Source organism: Ursus americanus, chromosome 30 (genome assembly GCF_024610735.1).
Source record: "Ursus americanus isolate L20-20 chromosome 30, mUrsAme1.1.p, whole genome shotgun sequence".
NCBI lineage: Eukaryota > Metazoa > Chordata > Mammalia > Carnivora > Ursidae > Ursus > Ursus americanus.
Genome location: NC_142156.1, coordinates 6415425 through 6438530, shown reverse-complemented (window position 1 = coordinate 6438530; position 23106 = coordinate 6415425). Strand labels below are relative to the sequence as shown.

Below are 23106 nucleotides of genomic sequence, written 5' to 3'. Positions count from 1 at the left end.
TGGCTACTCATTACTCCACTGGCTTTAAAACTGATTTTTAACTGAAAAAAGAGCATTACTTCTTCAGATATTTAACAATCACCGATTCACATATTATTCAGCTCTGAGACACATGTGGCTTCCTAGTAGCTAATAACAAATGGCTAACACTCATGAGTGCTCACACCATGTGAGGCCCTGTTCCTACCCAGTACTACACAGGACTTCCCTCATTTACCCTCCATGATAACGCTAGGAAGTAGGCAGAAGGTTAAGTATCTCCATTTTATACATGAAGAAATGAAGCACAAAAAGGGTAAGTAACTTGCCCAATGTGCACAACTAATAGATGACAGAATCAGGACTTGAACCCAAGCAATCTGGTTCTAGAGTCTATGCTCTTAACGACCACATGATACTGCTCTTATTACATGTAGATCTGAGTGGTTTAACCCCCAGAGGACAAACTTCATTTCCAACTTCTTGGAGAATCACCAACCTACTCACTACCTGCCAAAAATCACCCATAAGTAAAAGATATTATATAAGTATTCCATTTTTTCCACACTATACTTAATATACATATTTAGCTAATGCTACCCTTCAAAGATTTCTAAAATATAAAAAAAGGGGCGCCTGGGTGTCTCAGTCAGTTAGGCAACTGCCTTTGGCTCAGGTCATGATCTTGGGGTCCTGGGATGAGCCCCACATCAGGCTCCCTGCGCGGCAGGGAGCCTACTTCTCCCTTCCCTCTACTCCTACCCCCTGCTCGTGCTCTCTCTCTCTCAAACAAAAAAACCTTAAAAATAAATAAATAAAATATAAAAAACAAATAAAAAGGGGCACCTGGGTGGCACAATCAGTTAAGCGTCTGACTCTTGGTTTCGGCTCAGGTCACGGTCTTGGGGTCCTGAGACTGAGCCCCATGTTGAGCTCCATGCTCAGCATGCAGTCTGCTTAAGACTCTCTCTCCCTCTGTCCCTCCCCGCTGTGCACTTTTCTCACTCTCTCTCTCTCTCATAAATTAAAAGATAGGGGCACCTGGGTGGCTCAGGAGTTAAGTGTCCGACTCTTGATTTTGGCTCAGGTCATAATCTCAGGGTTGTGGGATTAAGCCCTGTGTAGGGCTCCGTGATGGGTATAGAGGCTGCTTAAGATTCTCCTCTATCCTTCTCTCCCCCTCTAAACAAACAAACAAACTTATAATTAGAACTGAAATTTGGGGGCACCTGGGTGGCTCAGTCGTTAAGCGTCTGCCTTCGGCTCAGGGCATGATCCCGGAGTCCTGGGATTGAGCCCCACATTGGGCTCCCTGCTCTGCTGGGAAGCCTGCTTCTTCCTCTCCCACGCCCCCTGCTGTGTTCCCTCTCTCGCTGGCTGTCTCTCTCTCTGTCAAATAAATAAATAAAATCTTAAAAAAAAAAAAAGAACTGAAATTTATCAGATTTCAATTCATAATTAGTTTGGTCTAGAGTAGCTGGACTCATTCTTCCCTCTACTGCTTTTCTCTCCAGGGTTTCTTCCTGTCTGGCTGGTACCTACAGAGAAGTACAGCTCAAGACCTGGACAAGATTCCTGGGTCATCCTTTCTGTCTCCTTTGGGGCAAGAAGACAAAGCTTTAACTTCTTACCTTGACACTTGCAAGTAATTTTCTAAAATAACCCGAACTCTCGAACGTACTCCTCTCTGCCACTTATAGTAACTGCAGCCGTAGTGGCTGCTAAGGGAAGGATATGGGGAAGGGCAGGGAAAGGCCTCGCTTACATCATATCTCTTGGCCACCCTGGCAATTCATTCAACAAATATCTCCCCCACACCAATGATGTGCTCAGTGGTGACACAATGAGGGGCAAAATGTCCCATGGTCCATGACTAGGTTATACTTCACAGAATATTAGAGGTCTCAGGATGTCATTGAGGAGATGATCAAATGAATAAATGTAGAGTTAAAACCACCAAAAAAGCTTCAAAGGGAAGGTCTGTGAAAGCATAAAACAGGGGCCATGACCTATTCTATAATTATTTCCCTGAGACGTTCAAGTAAAGATGTGAAGGATGAGCAGAAGTTAATTAGGCCAAAAGGGAGTGAGGGGGCATTCCAGGCAGAGAGAACAGCAGGAACAAGGGCCTGTCAGAAGGAAGCAAGGTATGTTCTGGACCCTGTGAAGAAGAGCAGTGAGACTGAAAGAGAGAGAGCAGAAGGCGGTGGGGAGAGGCGAGACCACAAAGGGCTTTGTAGGCCACATTAAGGACTGGTTTTTATCCGAGAGTGCTACAGAGTTGTGGAGGTAATGTAAGGATGGAGAGACAGCAGTGTGACGTGGTCAGATTTTTTTTTAAAGGTCATTCACTCTGGCCACTTTGTGGAGAATGGATTGGGTGGTGTGAGTGACTACGCATAGTTAGAAGGCTACTGCAATTATCCAGGGGAGACACGATGGTAGCCTGAACAGGATGGTGGTAGGAGAAATGGAAAGACATGGACGCATTCAAAATATAATCTGGAGATAAAACTGACAGATGTGGATATGGGATAAGAGAGAGGAGGTATCAAGAAGCACTTCTGGGTTCTGATTTAGGCAGCAGGGTGGATGGTCATGCCATTCAACAGGACAGGTTATATTGAAGAGAAGCTAGTTTTGGGAGGAAGATTGAAAGTCCAGCTGGGTCTGAGATACCCGGAAGACACTCAAATGGACAGGGGAAGTTGACAGCAAGATAGATAGGACCAGAGCCCAGTAGAAAGGTTTGGACTGTAGATATGAATTTCGGGGTCATCAATGTGTGGAGGACAACAGAAGCCATAGGTGTGGGTGAGATTGCCTAGGGAGAAAGAGAATGTGCTTGGAGAGATAGCGGCATTCAGAGCCAGATAGGGGATAAGCAAATTGGAATGACCAGAAGAGTGGCGGGAAGGGAGTAGAAACCAGGACAGTATGGAACGTCATGGAAGCCAAGGGTTTCAAGAGTGACAAAGACACTAACAAAAAATGTTAACATCTATTAAATCCTAATTATGGCCAGGTACTGTGTGAAGGGCTTTGAATACATGATCAAATTTAATCAGCACAAGTTTTTGAGGTAGGAAGCATTTCACTTCTCCTTTTCTAGGTGAGGAAACTGTGGCAAAGAAACTCAAGGTCGGCTGACTCAGGATAAACTGGGATGAAAACCCAAGCAGGCTGACTCCAAACTCATTCACTTGTCTCTACTACCTCTAGCGCAATCTGGGAGGTCATATAAGATGAAGCCTGAAGAGCGGCCAGTGGATGGACAGATGTGGCTGTCCCCTGGAAACTTACTAAGGGAACACTGTTTCAGGGGAATGAGAATGGAAGCCAGACTAGAGCCCATTATTAGAAATGCTCCACATTATTACCTGTTTTTCAGCTGTCTGAGGGAGCCAGTTAGGAGACCAGGGCACTATGTTAAATCTGTATCCCCAACATCATCTAATTTGGTGCCTTTAATACAGCAAATGATGCTCAAAATTATATGTGAACTGCTAATATAAGCAGCACAAATTTACCATGTGCTGCTTCCTGCTAACCCTTTATATCATACCGTCCTCAAGTTTTCAGAGTGCTTTCTTATCCATCACCTCTTTGATCCTCACAACTACTTCATGGGGTAGATGACATTTACATCTTTTTTTTTTTAACTTTTTAAAAAAGATTTTATTTATTTATTTGACAGAGACAGAGAGAGAACATAAGCAGAGGGAGTGGCAGAGGGAGAGGGAGAGGCAGGCTCCCGGCTGAGCAGAGAGCCCACCTTGGGGCTCAATCCCAGGACCCTGGGAGCATGACCTAAGCTGAAGGCAGATAACCGACTGAGCCACCCAGGCGCCCCTACTTTTACTACCTCTTATACATGAGAAACTGAAGCTCACGATGACAAAGGAACTTGCCCACAGCTACACAGCCAGCCTGGCTCAGCTAAGACTCAAATCCAGCTCTTCTGACTCTGGGGAGTCCCAGTGGAAAGAGAACCCTCTTCAGAGCCAGGAAGACCTGAGTTCAAATGTGTGTGACCCGGAGCAAGTTCTTCTACCTTTCTGGACCTTGCTGTTTTCATGTAAAATGGGGTTGTAGGGTTATTTTAAGGGTTGAATAAGATAATCGAAGTGAAACTACCAATACAACGCTTAATAAATATCTGCCGTCCGTCGCTGCCTCCACCCTACCCCTCTTCATCTCTGCTCCAGACAGTAGCTGTGGGGCTTCTTTGGGATCTTCCTTCTCTCTTCCCAAGAAACAGCAGTATTAAGGCATGTTGAAGGTCACATACCGTAGCTATATACTAGGAGCCCCACTCTGTGTTCATGCTGGACTCCCTTGTTTGGGCAGAGGAAGGCCAGGTGTTTGTCCTCTGTCAGGCACGCCCCAGTACCCTGTTTAACTGCCAGCCTTAATGAGTTGCTGGCTGGCTGTTTCCTTAGAGATAAACTAGACAAATAAGCAAACTAAAATCAAAGGCTTGGGTCCATAAATGCAGCAGCAACACTAACATTGTAACAGCAGAGGGCAGGGTTGCTCCATGGACTTCCAGGGCAGGGTCGCTCCATGGACCTCCATGCCAGGAGCCAAAGACACAGAAGAAAAGTAACAGCACTTTTATTGACACTTGCGAGTTCATAAAGCCTTAGAACCAATACCCTTCAGTGTTATCTGACACCACCAGGGTATGGCAGGCAGGGTGAGTATTTTCACTCTGAAGCTACAGAAGAGGAAACTGAGCTTCAGGGAGGTTAAATGACATGACCATATTCAGGAATGCAAACTCTTGTAAGCAAGGAGTCAGAATGCCTGGGTTCAAATCTCAGCTATGCTGAGCAAGTAAACTTCATTTCTTTATTTGTAAAATAGGTATGACCAGTACTACGGTTATTACGCATTGTTATAAAAATTAAGGTAGATGGGGCACCTGGGTGGCTCAGTCGGTTAAGTATCTGACTCTTGGTTTTGGCTAAGGGCATGATCTCATGGGTTGTGAGATTGAGCCCCACATCAGGCTCCCCGCTGAGCTTCTCCCTCTCCCTCTCCTTCTGCCCCCACCCCTGCCCTGCACTGTCTCTCTCTCTGAAATAAATAAATCAATCTTAAAAAAAAAAAAGAATTAAGTTAGATGATACAAATGTGAAATGCTCAGGACAGAGTCTCTGGCTGCTTACGTGTACAATTTCTTCACTCACCTTTCCTGAAGTCACAAACTTAGTGGAAATGGTCTGTTGCCTGATAAGGTGACAACAGCTTTCTATTTGTAATATTCCTTTTCCAGAGCATAGGCATTAGAAATCACTTCTCAAAAGAGAAAGCTCAAAGAGTCTGTGTTTGTGATCCTGAGAAAAGAGGCCCTGAAGAGTTCTCAGGAGCCTTAAGTACAGTGATTTTTTTCCCCTCTGATAATGCATTTAGCAACCAGGTCAAGCAAGAGAGTCCCAGGTAAGGGCGATAAAGACGAATTAATAGAGGCAGTTTTCCCTCTTCCCACAACCCCTCCTCCTTGGCTAATAAGCACTTCTGATGAGGGTGAAAGGACCATCATCAGAAAACATGTCAAGGTTCTTTGTTTTTTCCAACATGCCAAGTCACCACAAAACATGCCAGCTCCATACTTCAACCTCAGCTACAAACAACATGCAGCCTGGCTGCTTTCCTGGCCTCCTCCATGGAGAGAAAAGCCAGCTCCAGGCAGCTTCAGAGAGAATGGCCCCAATTCTAGAACCAGTGGCACCGCTCAGGGAAAGGGAAGGCCAGAGGTACTTAGAGTCCAAATAGGGAAGGCTGAGGAGAGGAAGCAGGAGGGCTATTCAGACAACTGTCCAGGATCAGAAGGATCTTGGCCAGGTGCCCAACTGCACCAGACTAAGCTACTTCCAGGAGGTTTGTCAGCTGGCGTCTGCCGTACAGTCCCAAGTTCCAGCCTTCAGTGACTTCCTATTGTCCCAGGCACCTGAGAAGCTGGCGGAAGGCTATCAGAGGCAGGATTACGGATGTGGCTGCAGATGGGGGGATGGGGTAATGTAAGGAGAAGGCGAAGGGAGGAGACTTTGGGCCAAACCCCAGCAATTTCTCCATTGAATATCCAGCTCCACCCTGTGACTAGGAAAACAAAGGTGTGGGGGAAGGGGAAAAGAAAAGTCATTTCCTTTATTATAAGTAACTCAACTGGGTAAGAGCAAGGCTGGAAGGGAGTCATGAAGAATGAATTTCTTTGGGTAGCATGGAGGGAGCGTCCTGCTTTCAGCAGGCCTGTGCCCAGACACTCTGAACTCTGAATTCATCAGAGAATTTAAAATACCATTCAGGGTGATGCCTCATGCTCATTATAACCAGGTTACTTCTGGGGTCAGATACAGTTGTTCCCAGCCCTGAAGATCTTCCTCCAATCTGGGCAAAAGTCAGTTGGCTCCAAAGCAGCCAGTCTCCCCAGGGCAAATTAACAGGCTCCATCTGAGGACTTCATGTCATCCAGTTTTCGTGGGAAAGCTCAGGAGTCAGGAAAAGTGCTCCTTCAATAGAGCTGGATTAGAGAGACTATGTCCTTGAGACAAAGCTGTAAATAGGAGACCTACCCAAGATGCTCTAGTTTCCTCACAGGCATGATCTTTGGTGTAACTGTGCCAGGGTAGTTCAAAGTTAACCTTAATCTCTGAGGTTCCACATTAGAAGACCAATGGGTGTGTATTAAGAGAAATAAATGCATGCATGTAGGTGTATACAGACACAGTCATAATATAATATAAAGTGACAGCTACTGACTATTATGGGTATTCTATGTGTCAGATACTATGCTGAGCACTTTATATAGGTTATCACATTTAATCCTCCCTGACAATCTGTGGGATGAGTACTTATCCCTGTTTCATAGATGAGGTGTCCAAAAAGCTCAGGGCAGTCTCCCAAAGACAGTTAGTAAATTGCAAAGCCAGGATTTGAAACCAGACAGTCTCATTCCAGAGCCTGCACTCATCCACCATGATAATGTGCCTTACCTCTTTCTGAGCATGTATGTATGTTTTTCTCTCTACGCCCCACTCTGACACACACACACCATACACACACAAATATGTTCCCTAACCAGCTAGAATCTGATTGGACCCACGAATGACCTAAGACTTCAGTTCTAAGGTCAGCTCTGGTCATCCATGACCTATCTTTGTAACTCTTTTTTGTCCTTTTGGTTTCAGACCTCTCAACTGTGATAATGAAGGGTTATATCACATAATAGGTGGTCTCTTTCGGTTCTGAATTTCTTTAATGTTAGAAGAATTCAAAAATTCCAAAAATTAGCTTGTTCTACCCTGTCCTGATTATTCTGGATAGAAAATATTAACACAAATAGGAAAATAGCAGGAATAAATATGACCATATGGGTTAGGTGCCAAGGTAAGCCTTGGCCTAGCAACTCATTAAGATTCACTTCGGCTCTAAATGAAAGGGCTAGCCAAAGGCTTTACCTGTAGGTCTCTTATAGCTCTGACACTCTGCTCCAATCCTTACTAAGAATCAACTTCCCTGAGGGTAAAAGGAAGAACTAAGGCAGTCAAATCCACAGAGAAGACTGGAGAGCTCTGAGTGAGAGCTGAAAGGGCAGAAAAAATGCTAGTTCCTCTCCAACTCTTCCAGAGACCGAGGCTCTCCAGGCCAACCCCCCACATGGTTCCCGGGTGGAGGCAAGGGCTTAAAGGTCAATTAAATTACTTGATATCAGCACGGGGGATGCTTTGCAACACGAGCTGTGTGTGGGAGCTGGAATCTACAGCACATGGTGCCTGTCTACAGTCTGTCTCATTCTCAAGATGTGAGCAACAGCCCTACCACTTCAGACCACGGGGGCACACATGCCCACCCAGCCTCCAATGTGGAATGACTGCAGGCCAGGCACTGTTTTATGTTCTGGAGAATGCAGACAAGCTCCCACTCTAGAAGATTCCAATCTCACAGGGGAAAGAAATAACCATTCAGTGGGTGCCTACCATGAGCTGAGCCCTTGGCATATATGATTTCATTCGATCTTAACGAGTCTATGAGATAAATTTTTAACATTCATGTTTTCCTGATGAGGAAACTGAGAACAGGAACAAATTCAACTTTAAATTCTCTGTTGTTATTTTTAAGAAACTGAGCTGCCTTCAAACAATAACCTAAGAGCTAAAATAAAATTAAAAAACAAAAAGCAGGAAACTAGGGAGGCATCCTGTGGTGAAGGGCTGGCTCTGCCAACTGCACTAAAAACAACCCTTGAGGCACCTGCATCATCAGTAGTGTAGCTGTGGGAAAGTTATTCTTTCTGGGTCTCAGTTTCCCCATATGTAAAGTGAGGGTGCTGGGACACCCTGGAAAGGGCTGCTCCCATCTCCTCACCCTACTTCTAGCTCTCCCTGGCCCATTGGTGGCTCTTTCACTTTCACACCAGACATTTGCTAATGTGCTCTTCCTTGGCACATCCCTCCCCCACCCCCTCAACCCACACCAAAATGGGAACTTTCAAGTCTGAAACTTGTTTTTGTATTTTCCAGAACACAAAGTCATGGCTGGCCTGTAGTACACTGGCAAAGACAGGAGGACAGAAGCACTTACCGAAAGCAAGAGCTGTGCCAGGCTTCGTTGACAGTCCTGTACCGTCTCTGGCTTGGAGCGACATGGTCCCCACAGCCCCGACACTTCCAGGTATCTTCACCTGCACAAAAAACCAGGGAGTTTAGAGGCCCAAAGTAGCAGGAGGTACAGGGATGGGATTCCTATCGTGCAGAATAAGACTGAGTTAACGGACTTATAATGAAAGGGCTGGCCAGTGCTCTGATAAATGCACAATTCCCTCCTCCACAAGATCTCTGGTAAGCACTTATCCAGCTTGCTCATCTCCCCAGGGACAGGGAATTCATGGCCTCAAAAGTTGAGTCTCACTGCATTTTTTAGAAATGGTTCTGATTGTTCCTTTTTCCACTGAAACAAAACCTGCCTTTTCCTAGAATTTCAGCCCTTGCTTATTATAGCTCTGAGCAGATGAAATGAACAAGATCCCTTTCTTTTCAGGGTCAGCGCTTCCTATGACTCTTCCCAGCCAGCACCCAGAAAAACTTCTCTGGGTTAAACATGTTACTGCCTTTTCCTTCTCCTCAAAAGCCCTGTTTGCATAGATATTCCATCACTGAGTCCAGGAGCTCATTCATTCAACTAACATCATGGGTCCTCTTATTGGACCCATGGGTCCTCTCCAAGCTCCATGTTGGAGACTGCTAGATAACATCATCTCTGCTCTTCAAGGAGCAAATCCACTGAAAAAGAATCCTTCTTCCACGTTGTTATTTTTCCCTTAGGTGTTATTTCAGAGTTAGAAGCAAAGTGCTACTTTAGTTCGTAGAAAGAAGTTATGGGTATAGAAGGGAAAGAACATTTAATGAACACTTCCTATATACCAAGGCTTATGGTAGGAGCTTTCAGAGACCCAATCTCATTTAATTCTCAAAACAATCCTGTGAAACAGGTATTAAATTCATTTAAGGGGGTGGGAGAATTGAGACCTGGGGCTCGGGAGTGTCAGGCCAAGCAGCAGATTCAGCATTCCAACGCAGGCCCAACTCATCCTGCAGTCCATGCTCTTTCCACTCACTCCGCCATGCTGATTCCTGCTCATTCCACTTAAGGAAGTCAGGAAAGTCTTTGTAAGGGAAGCTAATATTAGAGCTAAACCTCGAAGGATGGGGAAGATTTGCCAGAGGCTGAGAAAGAATGGGGAAGGGCGGTGTATGCTGAAAGGTTAGCATGGGCAATAACGGAGTGAATCCATGTCCCTCCAAAAGGGACAAAACACAATACTCCTGCTGTGGCTCAGATGCCAACGTCTTGAAATAAAGAAGGAAGCTGAGATCAAGTTGTGGTACCTGACTCAGCCCTAGAAAGCAGGACAAGGTTGTCACAAGCCTCCCTTGTACGCTCCGTGTATGCAGCTTTGTTCTCTCTGGGTAACTCCAGACTGCCACAGGCACGGTGACAGTCACTGAACCCTGTTTCACAGGCACAGGGGTCATGAATAGACAATTCACAGCTTCGGACACTTCAAGATTGCTCAGCAGCATTCTGGGGCAGCCAGGACACAGGCAGCTGTCCTCATACCCCAGAGGAGAGTTAAACAAGCTGGCAGGAGGCTTTAAAACCTTGACCCAACTGCTCCTCTCCTCCCCCCCACAATAATAGGACATATATGCCCATCACCACATGAATCTAAAAATTCTTAGACTCTCAAAAGGGGCCTTTTTGGTTTTTTGGGTGGTAGTGAGCCAGAGAATGCACTATTATTCTCACAAACTCCAAGGCACAAAGTCTGAGAGACTTACTCAAATTGGGTTATGGATAGTGGGCAAGCAATGAATTAGTAAGGTTTTCTTTTCTTTTTAAAGAATATTTATTTATTTGAGAGAGAGAGCAGAGCGAGAGAGAACATGTGTGGAATGGGGAAGGGTAGAGGGAGAGGGAGAAGCAGGCGCCCTACTGAGCAGGGAGCCCGATATGGGGCTCAATGTGGGGCTCGATCCCAGGACCCTGGGATCATACCCCGAGCCAAAGGCAGACACTTAACTGATTGAGCCACCCAGGCGCCCCCATAAGAAGGTTTTCAATGAAGACAGACATCCAAATGAAACTTCCAAGTTACAGAGCTACAGGTTTGAAACGTTTTTGTAACTGTTAGAGGGAAAGGCTTTATGGTCAGTTTGTGAACTGCTGTGTCCTACCCCCAGCAAATCTCATTATTTTAAGCCACATCTCATTTCTTATTTTTACTTTTTAACCCAAAGGAATGGTCTCTAACTTGACCACCCACTTACTCAATAATTCAGCATCTTGGCCCTGAATGACTTCTGGCTGTTTACAAAATTCAAAAATGATCAGGACTTTCCACTATGAGGCTATTCAAGATAACTTGTTACTGACACACCCTCCAGAGCCCGGTCTTTCTCCAGTCTTGAGAAACCCAAAGCCATTCAATCAACACTTATTTAGCACCAGCTCTGTGCTAGGCTCTAGGGGCACAAAATCAAGAGCCCTACTCTCTTCTCTCATATCCACCTGGTTCCACCTTCCAAATGTCTCTCCAGTCCTTCCCTGTCCTTCACCACAGCCTGAGTTCAGGTCTTTGGCTTCTTTTCCCTCTCTTGGCACAGTCTTAGCTGGCTCACCCAGACTCCCCAGTGTCTACAGAAGAAAGGCTCAACTGTTCAGCATGGCACTCCTGTTCTAGATTCTATCCTATCCCACCTCAGAAGATGTGCACTTTCCATTATTTCTACCATGACTCCCTTCTCCATTGGTTCCTTCCAATTATCATTTACATTAGTTCAAGTCTTTCCCATTAAAAAAAAAAAATCTGGACGGTGTTTTCTGCTCCGGCTACCACCCTTCTCCCCTTCACAGCCACACATATTAAAAAGTTATCTACACATCACTGCCCTCATTTCCTCACTTCCCATTTACTGCAATCTGACTTCCACCCCCACCATTTCTCTGAAACTGTCTCACCGAGGGCCAAAGTGACCGCTTATTGCTAAATTCAATGGACACACTTTAGTCATTCTTTCAGCAAATATTTATTCCATGCCAACTATGCGTCTAACATTGTTCTGGGGAAAGAGCAGCAAATGAGAAAGAGATTTAACCTAGATTTTTTTAAAAAAGATTTTATTTACTTTTTTGACAGAGAGAGAGAAAGAGAGAACAACACATGGAGGGGAAGTGGCAGGCAGAGGGAGAAGGAGAAGTAGGCTCCCTGCTGAGCAGACAGACTGACATGGGGCTCAATTCCAGGACCCTGGGATCATGACCTGAGCTGAAGGCAGACGCTTAAACGGACTGAGCCACCCAGGCACCCCAGATTTAACATAGATATTAAACAATAATATAATTATAATTGGGGCAAGTGGTATGAAGGAGAAATCAAGTTCATAACTAGGAAGAAGGGGGTGGGGTAGGGCAAACAAGTATCCCTTAAGGAAATAATTTTCAAGCTGCGCTCTGAAGGACAAACACGAATTAACCAGGCAAAGAGGAGGAGGGAAGGATAACACTGGAGACTGGGATGGGGTGGGGGGAAGACATGTGCAAAGGTCCCGAGGTAGGAATGCAAACTCCTCACACATCATTAAAGTTGGCTATTGCCAGCTCCAAAGCACTAGGGGAACCAAGATGGGTCCCTCGTCTACTGTAGTCCTTCAACAAACATTTATTAAAGGAATGAATGGCCCTCTACAAGGTGGCCCCAAAGAACCTTTATTTCTCATCATCTGTTACAAAGGGATGCTCTAATCACATCTTGACCTATTTTCTGTTACTGCTGCACACATTCATGTTCTTGCATACTGAAATTCACATCTCAGGCTATTCTGTTTTTAAGATACTTTACCACCTTTTTCCTTAATCAAACTTCTATCCTTCTTTAATGGTCCCCCAAAGGGGGACTTTTTCCACTTTGTCTATACCTGCTTTATATCATTTGTTTTGTAATTATAATTCATTATGTTTCTATTTCCTTCAGTCACTCCCTCTCTGTGTCTCCCATCCCCACTCCTAGATCTAAGGGACAAAAACTGCATCTTAATCATCTCCAAAACTCCAGAGCCTAGCATTACACCTGATGCAGAACGAACACTGAAATCCAACTGAAAAGCTGGATCCAACTGCCCACTATAAAGGTAATTTCCAAAGATAAGCTCCAACGGCCAGCAGGAATGACTCCACTGAATAAGGATTCAGGCTCTCAGGATGACTACCTACGGGTAAAGTCACATGGAGATGCACAGGCCTCAGTTTATCTGTTGAGCATCCACACTGTTTTTCAGTTAAGCACCTGAGCAAGAATATTCACCCAAAGCCTTCAGCTTCTCAAGCCCAGATACTCTTCAAAAGAAAACTCTTGGCTTCTTCAGCTCCCTACAGCCCTGAAAGTTGATGATCCTAATTCTCTTACAACTTTTTTTTTTTTTTAAATGGGCTCTGCACCCAACGTGGGGCTCAAACTCACGACCCCAAGATCAAGACTCACATGCTCCACCAACTGAGCCAGCCAGGCGCCCCAACACTTTCACAACCTTTATGCTAAGGAATGCAAGAGAAATATAATAATACAAAGTCCTGGAGATTTCTGTGAGGCCCAATGAAAGACCAATCCAGAGTCCAGTCTGCCCGGGAAATATTTCATCTAGGAAAATACCTCATTGTACCAGGACCTTCACCCTCTACCTCTATAGTGTTTACTTCTCATATTTGCAGACTTATCAACAGTGCCTAGTCATTGTCAGAGGCCAGAAAGGGAGTTTGATGAAGTAAATATCCCCAGCAGCCTTAAAACAATAAGGGGCCCTTATTAAGGTGTTTAATAATCAGAAAACTGCTTTCACAATTATTATTGGAATTCGCTGCTTTTAAGAAGTTGTAAATGTGCAATGCAAAGAGGGTGAGTATTACAACAAATGGCTCATTACAAAGGTTCTCACCTTCAGGATCTTTTGGATCCTGGCATAAAATATATTTAGTTAAAAAATATGTATGTATATATATTCAGTTTATACACATTTCTCTCTCCCAACTTAATAATTAGTGATGTGGCCCTCAAATAATCTCTGAATCCACTGGGGCAGGCAGTAGGATGACAGGATGGTAAGGCTGGAAGGGCCTTTAAAAATCATCTACTCTAAAGTCCTGTCCTTTTCTTTTTCTGAACGAAAAATGGGCTTGAAGAAGGAGACTCGAGTTGTCTAACCATCAGAAAGCTGGTCTGGGAGGGGCTCAAACCCAAGTTCTGAAACTACCACACCAGTTGCATTTTTATTATCGTATGCAGCCTCAGACAAGTTAGGACTTGCTTAAGACTACACAGTTATTCAGTGGAAGGGCTCAGCCTGGTACCCCAGCTCAGTGCCAGTGTATTTCTCACAAGACACTAACATCCACCTTAATCTTGGTCTAAGAGCTGGGTTTCTGCAAACTAGTCCTTTTCAGACTTCAAAGTGGTGAGAAATTTCCAGGCACTGAAAGCTCATGAGACCATAAAGCCTAGCTTGAACCAACATGCACAGATCCTATCCTTTCATTTGAGAAAAATCTTTGATGCTTCTCATGTTCCCCTAGACAATGAGAACCAGGAACAAAACCCAGCCAATTTAGTGCAGCACAAAACAACTAGTATGGTAACTGCTGTGCCCCCTGGGAACTGGCAGGTCAGGTGTATAAATCCCACTTGTCCCAGGATAAAGCAGGAAGCAGAGGGGCAGGGCAGCAACTGGTAGGGAACAGCCAAGAGAGAAAAGATCACACCTTAATGAAGTGAGTACCAACAAGACTAACGGTATGATTAACATTCCTCTAGATACTCTCCCTTATGTCCCAAAGGATTTTCCTCCTCACTAGCTTACCAAATATTACCAAGGGGAGTGTCTATGGAAAAAAAGATTAGATGATTTTTAAAGGAGCTTCTGGACTTCTCTGGACCTTTTATTCTTCCTTCGTTAAGAGGAGGGATCAAATTATTCCTTCTAGCTCTGAGTCAGTGACACCAAACCAGGGGCCTCTCATTTTTCAGGTTAAGGCACATACACAGACATCTCAGAAGGTTTCATTCTTGCTGTTGTTCCCATCTGCTTTTTATTGTATTAGGAAAACTGTAAGGGTCAAGCAGAAGAGCTGGAGCTAGACCTAGGTTTGAAACCTGGTTCTGTGTCCTTGGGCAAATTATTTAACCTCTCTGAACTTGTCCCTTAATCTTTAAAAAGAGGATAACCACCTACCTTACAGGATTACCAAGAAGATTAAGAGAAATAACTTAATGTATGTGAAAATACCTCTCGCAGTGCCTGGCTCTTAGTTGGCAACTGAAAGCTTTTCTTCTTTCTTTCACGTATATCTAGAGGGTTGGCTAAGGAAAAGGTTGAGTTGAATTACACTAACCTCTAAAATTTGAAGGAACGTTTTCAAAACAAATTCAGCAAATATTTTCGATGTGCCCATGTGCAAGACAAAGACTAGGTCATGAACTTCTGGGGCCCTTGGTGAGTAGTCATGCAGTGTAAGAGACAAGGATGTGTACAGAAATAACACGTCAGAGAGGGACAAACCAGGTGCTGAGAGCAGGGCAAACTTGGTACAGTAATAAGATACTTGGTAGAGAAACAAATGAGACAGATGGTTCCTGTGGCTTTCGCTCAGGTTCGCCCTTCCAACCGTAAGTCTACTTAACTGTGAATGAATAGGCATTTTCTTATCTGGGGGAAGGCATTTTCTTATCAGAGAACTGGTTAACCAATTTATATATTCCCAAACAGCAGTTCTCTACCCATTGTCAATGATATGGAAAAAAACCCCAACTACTTTGAGTCCTCATAATATGCCAGTAGTATCCTAAGCACCATGCAAGCAGGAACTAATAGAATATAAAGATCCTATGAGATGAAGACTCATACTGAAGGACTATTACCGTTCCCATTTTATGCAAAGCTGAAATGCTCAACTAACAAGTGATAGAGCTAGGTTTAGACCACAGTTCTGCCAACTCCAAAGTCTATGTCTTTAACTACATTTTAGATTTTCTTTCATAGAAAAAAGAAATTACAGGCAGAAAGGCTTGACAATAAAATGCCAGGGTGGATGCTCGAAGTATACTCCAACAGAACTAGGCAATGGTTTCACGTTCTAGATCCTGTTGGGTACAGATTAATAGGTAAAAGAGTGTAATTCTTGTTACTACATAAAGGTCAAGAGTGAGAAGGGTGATAGGCTTGTAAAAGAATGCTAGAGCTCCAGGTCCTCTCACTGAAATGCCAAAGTGACGCTGCATATGCCCCTGAACCCTAGCCTTTTCCAGGTTTGCACTGATCAGAAGCCAGCCCTGCAATGGGCATCAGCTCAGCCTCCAGAAGACATGGAAAACCCATCAGGAATGTGGAAAGCCTAACACAGCCGCTTGAACATGAGGGGTTTCTTTTCAGCTTTAAAACTTTGTGGTCCTCTTGGACCCTATGCTACTCCCTCCAAACCATACCCACGGCCATCCAAGTCACCCTGCCCTGCCCAACATGAGGTAATTCCTGTGGTCGGTGCCTTCTTCTCCATTCCTTTCACTAACACTTCAGCTCAGGGCCCACTGTACCCACCCCCAGATTAGTGCTTTCCTTACCCTTGTCCAATCCATCATGCCCACCAATGCCAGACTGCCTCTAAACCTATAGTCTCTTCTGTAGACTGAAAAGTCCCACAAGCCTAGCATTAAACACTCCATGGTCTGGCTTTACCTACCCTCTCAGTTTTATCTTTCACTTCCTATAATTCCCCCATTTGTGCATTCTTGCCTCTACCACACATATCAATGCACTATCCCTTGTGGAAACCTTGAAACTTGCCCAGCTATGCATCCTACTTCGTTTCTTCCCTACCAGGATACCAAACCCTCCCCCTGCCCCCACTGCTTTTAATCTACCTAAGACTTCTCAAAAAAAAAATTTTTTTTAAGATTTTATTTATTTATTTGACAGAGAGAGAGACAGCCAGCGAGAGAGGGAACACAAACAGGGGGAGTGGGAGAGGAAGAAGCAGGCTTCCAGCGGAGGAGCCCGATGTGCGGCTCGATCCCAGGACCCTGGGATCATGCCCTGAGCTGAAGGCAGACGCTTAACGACTGAGCCACCCAGGTGCCCCTAAGACTTCTCAAATTTTATCTCAAATTTTGGTCAGCATTTCCTGACCAAATCTAGTAGCCACCCTGGACATCTTGCTGTTCTTCAAACATGCCAAGCACATTCCTGGCTCAGGGCCTTTACTCATTCCCTTTTATTTCCTCTGCCTAAAATGTTTTTCCCCCAGATAACCAAATGGCTCACTCCCTTGCTTCATTTCTCAGCTTAGATGTCATTAACCAGGGAGGCTTCCCTGATCTCCCATTGTCTCCATGACTTTATCCTACTTTATTTCTCTTCAGAGCATTGATCCCTGATGTTTGATATTCATATATTTACATATTGTCTATCTCTCCCACCAGAACATACACTCCATTAGGGAAGGGATTTGGTCTGTTTTGTTTCCTGCTGTATCTGCCAGGGCCTAGAAGGGCTTGGCATATAGTATGAACTCAATATATATTTGCTGAAATGGATGTATGAATAGAGTTCTCCCCCACCTTTGAAATTCTATAATGTTATCATATACAGGCCTTCTAATAGTTTGTCTTGATTTGCCCATTTTTTTTCTTAATTACCCTCAACAGACAGTGAATCTCTCAAAGGGACAAACCACGTATTATTCATTTCCACAAATATTTTTAAAGGACTTTTTGTGCGCCAGACTCTCTGTATCTCAAGCAGCCTGGAATATCAGAAAGAGCACTGGAGGAGAAATCCTAGGTTAGTTCTGGCTCTACCATTAGTTGAGTGACCCTTGACAAATCCATTTTTCTCCCTGGGTTTCTTCATATGTTAAACAAGGAGAGTTACATTATCTCAAGTCCCTCCTGGTTCTAGCCTCTGTTAAAATTTATAAGAGGTAAAACTTGGCCCAGCCCAGTGCCTTAGACATCATAGGTACTCAGTAAATATTTGGTTTCTTTGTTGTTGATTCTCCCGTTACACAGGAATCTGAGCTGTCTTGAAGGGAACAGTTAGGACAGAACAAGTAAAAGTTTAAGCCCCACTCCCTTCTCTGACTCTATGGGACAACCTCATTCTGGTGTTTGTGATAATAAAGAATTCTAGTGTTTGTGAGAGGATAAAGCACTGAATTTGAAGTTGGAAAATACGAACTCTGACCACTGCCATTTACTTGGCTATAGAACCTTGAACAAGTCATTTCTGAGCCTGAGTCTCCCCACACATAAAAGAAGCCATATTGGCCTACTCTCAACTCTTCAAAGGCAACTTTTTATGCTGTTCCACCTACTTGGAATGTTCTTTGCCCTTTCTTTGCTGAACTAATTTCTATTTATCCTCAAGGATCAGCAAAAATTTGCTTTTTTAAGGAAAAGTATCCTCTATTCACTCTCCCCCACCTACTCTTACAGCACTTACCTCCATTGTTTATCTCAATTATTATAGCATTTATCCCCATTGTTACCTCAATTATTTACTATTTGTCTCTAGAACTGCAACCACCACAAAGGCAAGTACTGTGTCCATTTTGTTCATCATCATACTACTCAGCACTTGGTTAAGTGTGAGGCACAGAATTATCCAACAAATATTTTTATGGACAAATGTCTAAACTAATGCACCTAGACACTTTAATATCTCTAGAAAGCTTTTTGATTCAGAGAACCTAATAAACACTATTACACTCTAAGATCTTCTACAAGTTTCTGTGAATCAAGGTTCAAAACAGGGAACTTATGTACACAGAGGTTAGAAAAAGTGACTGGAAATCATTTGAACTGAAGAACTCTGGAAGCTAAAAAAAAAAAAAAAAAATCAGAGAAAGGGACAGAGAACATTTATATGCCTAGTCCTCTTTCTCCAGAAGCCTATTATCAAGAATGAGGAGAAAAATCCCATGCTTTCACGGTGAGGAAGTGACCCATTGGTGGCCTGGTCCTTGTATTCAGGATGGAGGAAGTGACTGTCCACAGGCTGAAAGCCAGGAAGTGGGGGCAGATATCCAAGACAGCCTCCCTCCTCCACCGTTCCCTCCTGCCACCTCTAGAAAGCTTCTGGACGCTGACCCTGGTCGACCTAGAGGCTGGGCCACCCACACAGGTGGCTGGAAAACATAGTCAACAGAATGTCCTGGTGCAGGGAGGACAGGCCAGGAGGGCAGGAAGCCGCAGCGTGGTGTGTGAGGTGACTGGGAAGGGACTGCAGGCCTGGCTAACCTAACTCTAAAGCTACCCTTCACCTCTGCACAACTCTTCCTTCCAAGAGGTGTTTGACCACATTTCTCTCTTGTCTCAGAGAGGCCAAGGGAGGCCCCAGCTCCCACGGAGGGCCCAGAACCCCACGGGGCCTACCTTCCCCAGGAATTATGCTCCAATCTCTCCCTAACCCCTAATCCGTGTCCTAAACCCCAAGGGAGCCCACACTCCAGGTTCCTGCAAAGAGCCCCAAGACTAGGGGATCACAGGCACCAAGATTCCCTCGAGAAGCCTTGGATCCGGTCAAAGAAGTCATACTATCCTCCACTTTCCACAGAAAAGCCAGAACCCAGGGTAACTCTCTATCCCCTTATAATTGTCCCGAACCCTGAGGATCCCATTCTCCCCATAGTCCCCATATCCCTCACTCCACGGGTACCCAGGCCCCCAGCTTTCTTAGAAAGAGTTTTAATTTGAGCTCCACAGAAAAGGCTGGCCCCCTGACGGAGCCAGCATCGCTTCCTCCAGGGACCTCAACTCTCAGAGAGCCTCCTAACCCGCCTGCTCCTCGGAGCCTTCTGTCTCCGGTCCCCCAATTCCCGAAGCCCCACAACCTCCTCGCGGAGCGTTGTGCTCACTTCCCCCAGTTCTCCTGCTAAGGAGCGGGGACCCACGGGAGTCCACTCATCCCGAAAGCCCCGAGACTGCCAGCCCCCTCAGGCATCCTGGGCCCGGGCTTCCGAGATAACGGCGGGACAGGACGGGGAGGCCCTTCCTTACCCGCCTGCGCGGCCATGGTCCTGGGGACGCGGAAATGGGGAGGTGGTGGGGACCGCAGCAGCTCCTCTCAGCTCCCGCGGCCAGCCGCCTCAGGCGCGGGAGGACCTCAGCCCCGGGAGGACCTCAGCCCCGGGCGCAAGCGGGATGCACCGCCTACGGCGCCCGGGGAGGACCAAACCGCACCTGGCACCGGTGCCCGCCCGCCGATTCCCCGCCCCGCCCCGCCCCGGGACCAGGCCCCGCCCCTGGCTCCAGGCCCCGCCCCCTGGCTCGGACTCTGTGGGCACCCTGGCGCCTCCTACTGCAAGCGACGCTGAGCTGGTAAAGGTGGTTGTCCCGCGACCGTGAGGTGGCTTATCAGGAGAGTCCTCGCGACTCGCGGGAGGTCTCAACAGAGGACCCTCAGCCCATTTTACAGATGCGGGCAGCTGAGGACCTGAGGGAACAAGTTTGACTACCTCGAAAATAGCTCAGCTCATTAGAAGCAGAGGTGAGATGGGAAACCAGGTCTCTTAACTCCCAGGCAAAAGCTCTTTCCAGTAGAGTGTTTGGGATCAAGAATATGAATCTAAAGGGGTGCCTGACTGGCTCAGTCAGTAGAGCATGTGACTCTTGATCTCAGGGTTGTAAATTCGAAACCCCATGTTGGGTGTACAGATTGCTTAAAAATAAAAATCTTAAAAAAAAATGAATATGGAGAAGCTACCCCACAAAACTTTGGGGATTGAGAGTGGACTTTCTTTTAGAAGCTTCCAGCTCAGAGAAGCCACTTATCTGCGCCACTGAGTAAGCTGGCACTCAGTAGATAATCTCTAGGTCAAACATGGTATGAAGGTGGTGCAACCAGCATTCCAGGGGCAGATCCTTCTTGAGGCCACATAGGTATGTAAATGAATCCAGCCACCAGATCATCCAATTTTTCAAGACAAGCCAAAACTCCAGGTATTTAGGTGAATTTTCCCCACTTTGTAAATGTTGGTAACATCCGGAAATTTTAAAAATGCCATTGTAAACCAAAGGAAACACTTGTGGAGTGAATTTGTCCTGCTGGCTCCTCTTTGTGAAGCAAAGAGCACTGGACAAGAACAGCAGACTGGTTTCTGGCAGCTGTTAGCTGGCTGAGGGCCTTGAGAACCCTTCCCTTCACTGGGTTTGGGAAGGAATTGGGGTCCTCCACGTGACAAAGGGTGGGCTACATCAGCTGGACCTGAAGTTCCTCCCATCTAATTCTCTGGTGCTGGGTGTTTGGGAACTGTCATTTCCTTAGACTGGATTTAGGTCATGGGAAGTGTCTAAATGACCAGGAAGAGGTAGGGATGGGGCCCAAGGAAATGGATCATGACGCCCCCACCAAGGGCAAAGTTCAATCATGCTGCGTCTGGTTCCAGCACTCGAGTAAGCAAAGGTGAGCACAATTCGTTCTTCCTGCCCTCTGTAATCCAAACCGGATGCAGGTCAGTTGGTTCTCCTCTGGGTGTGGCAGGGGGCTCCTGAAGTCCTGAGTGTGGAGAAAGTGCTGAGGGGGTGGGGGAGGGGATGTGTTTGACTTCCTTTAATTGCTGGGAACCCTCCAGTGACTGATTTTACAGTTTGAGGAAATCTCTGGTCTGAATATAGTAACCACAGGACTGTATGTTGAATTAAAGTGACAGGGATCCAAAGGGCTCTGACAAGCCACCTTGTGGCTAGCAAAAAGGGAGCAGGGATTTTATTCACCTTGTACATGCGAAAATGTTATGCTGTATTTTCCCAGGCACACAGGTACTGACAGCCTTGGAACCAAGACCCCTGTTTGTCTTCTCTTTCCTCTGCCGCACAGCAAGGCACCAAGGCCTGTCTCTTCTCCCTCCTAACTCTCTCTCATTCCAGGTTCCTTCCCACATCCAGCCTCTTGGTGTTCACTAGCAGTGAGTGGGAGGATAACCAACTCCCCCAAGTTCCCTCCAGGGAAGTTTAGGTATTTCTAGAGAAACACAAATTGAAATGTAAAGAAAGAAAATAGCAGTCTGTAGAAATGGTATAACCAAGAGATATTGTTCCAATATAGACCCAAAGAATAGTCCAAGATCACTTGAGAACTCGAGGGGGGATTTCTGGAGGGCAGAAAAGTCCTGGGTAGGGAGAAGATACTGTTTTCTAGTGCCCAAATCACCTGTTCACAGTTTAGTCAGTCTCTGAGGTCAGATCCTGCTAACTCACAATCAACTCTTTGAACCTATAGAAATAAGAACCTGGACACTGAAAACCACTGTAAGGTTCAGACTCTGCCTCTCAAAAACCTTCAACAGCTCCTTGTTGCCAACAAAATAAAGGCCAAAGTAGGCCCTCATGAGCAAACTACATCTCACTTTGCAGCCTTCTCTCCCTACTTCCTTCACTCCAGCACTTTTTTCTGAATACTTTCTGCCCTTGTACCACTCTGCCATTCCTATAACTCCCCTCCATGTTCTCTGTAATTTTGTTGCCCAATTCTACCCAGAAATGCACTCGTTTCTAAATGCTTAACACATTATTTTCAATTATATCATTTTGCAAACCTTGTGAATTAATCAAAATCTGTGCTGATAGGATAGCCACTAGCCACATGTGGCTATTTAAGTTAAAATGAAATAGAACTGAAAATTAAGTTCCTCAGTCTACTGGCCACATTTCGTGTGCTTGCTAGCTACATGTGCCTAGTGGTTACTGTGCTGGGACAGTGCAAATAGAGAACATCTCCATCATGGCAGAAAACTCTGTTGGGCAGTGCTGTTTTAGACAATGATCAGTAAGGGCTGTTAACATCACAAAGAAGAACTACCAGGCATTATGTCCCTCCTGAAATGATGCAACAAGAAGTATACACTACCATTTATGACATAGTTATACTAAAAAACCAAGCCTGAATCTGGTCAAACTTCTGGATCTAATTTCCAATTTACAGGAAATACAAGAGTAGGAGGAGCTTATTAACACCACAACGATACATACAGCAAAACTGAAGCTGTGGGAAACTCAACAGGACAAATGAACTCATTTCTTTAACAAACTGCAAGAGAAAGAAAAGAGGAACCTATGGATGTAACAGAGACTTAACAGAAATCCAATAGCAGGGTGTGGACCTGATTTGGATCTCAGTGCAAGCAAACTGAACAAAAGAGTTGAGACAACTAGGAAGATTTGAGCAATGACTGGATATATGATGACATTAAGGAATTACTGTTAATTTTTAAAGGTACACTAAATAGTATTTTGGTTGTTTTAAAAAATCGTTACCATTGAGATGCATATTTAAAATACTTAATAGATGGCACAGGACTAGGATTTCCTTCAAAACAGTCCAGGCAGGAGAGACAAAGCAGTGTGAGGGTGGGGATGAAACAGGATCGGACACAAGTTAATGATTATTGGGGTTGGGTCATTAGTACATAGAGGCTTTACTGTCCTATTCTACTCAGTGTATCTTTTGTTTGCCATTCCTTATTGGGGTCGGGAGTTCTTGGAAATCCCTCACCCTTGCATTTCCTACCAAATCTTGGTGCTAT

At 45.1% G+C, this 23106-nt stretch overlaps 1 protein-coding gene across 1 annotated transcript in view; it reads right to left on the bottom strand.

Moving 5' to 3' along the window:
• LIMK2 (LIM domain kinase 2) overlaps window positions 1-19781 on the bottom strand; it is a 55246-nt gene extending 35465 nt beyond the window's left edge. The window contains exons 1-2 of the mRNA XM_045791390.2: window positions 19583-19781; window positions 8566-8665 (exon numbers count right to left, since the gene is read on the bottom strand). Of these exons, the coding sequence (XP_045647346.1) occupies window positions 8566-8665; window positions 19583-19598 (116 nt within the window). The 5' untranslated portion in view covers window positions 19599-19781. The remainder of the gene's footprint in view (window positions 1-8565; window positions 8666-19582) is intronic.
• Window positions 19782-23106: the final 3325 nt, after the last annotated feature.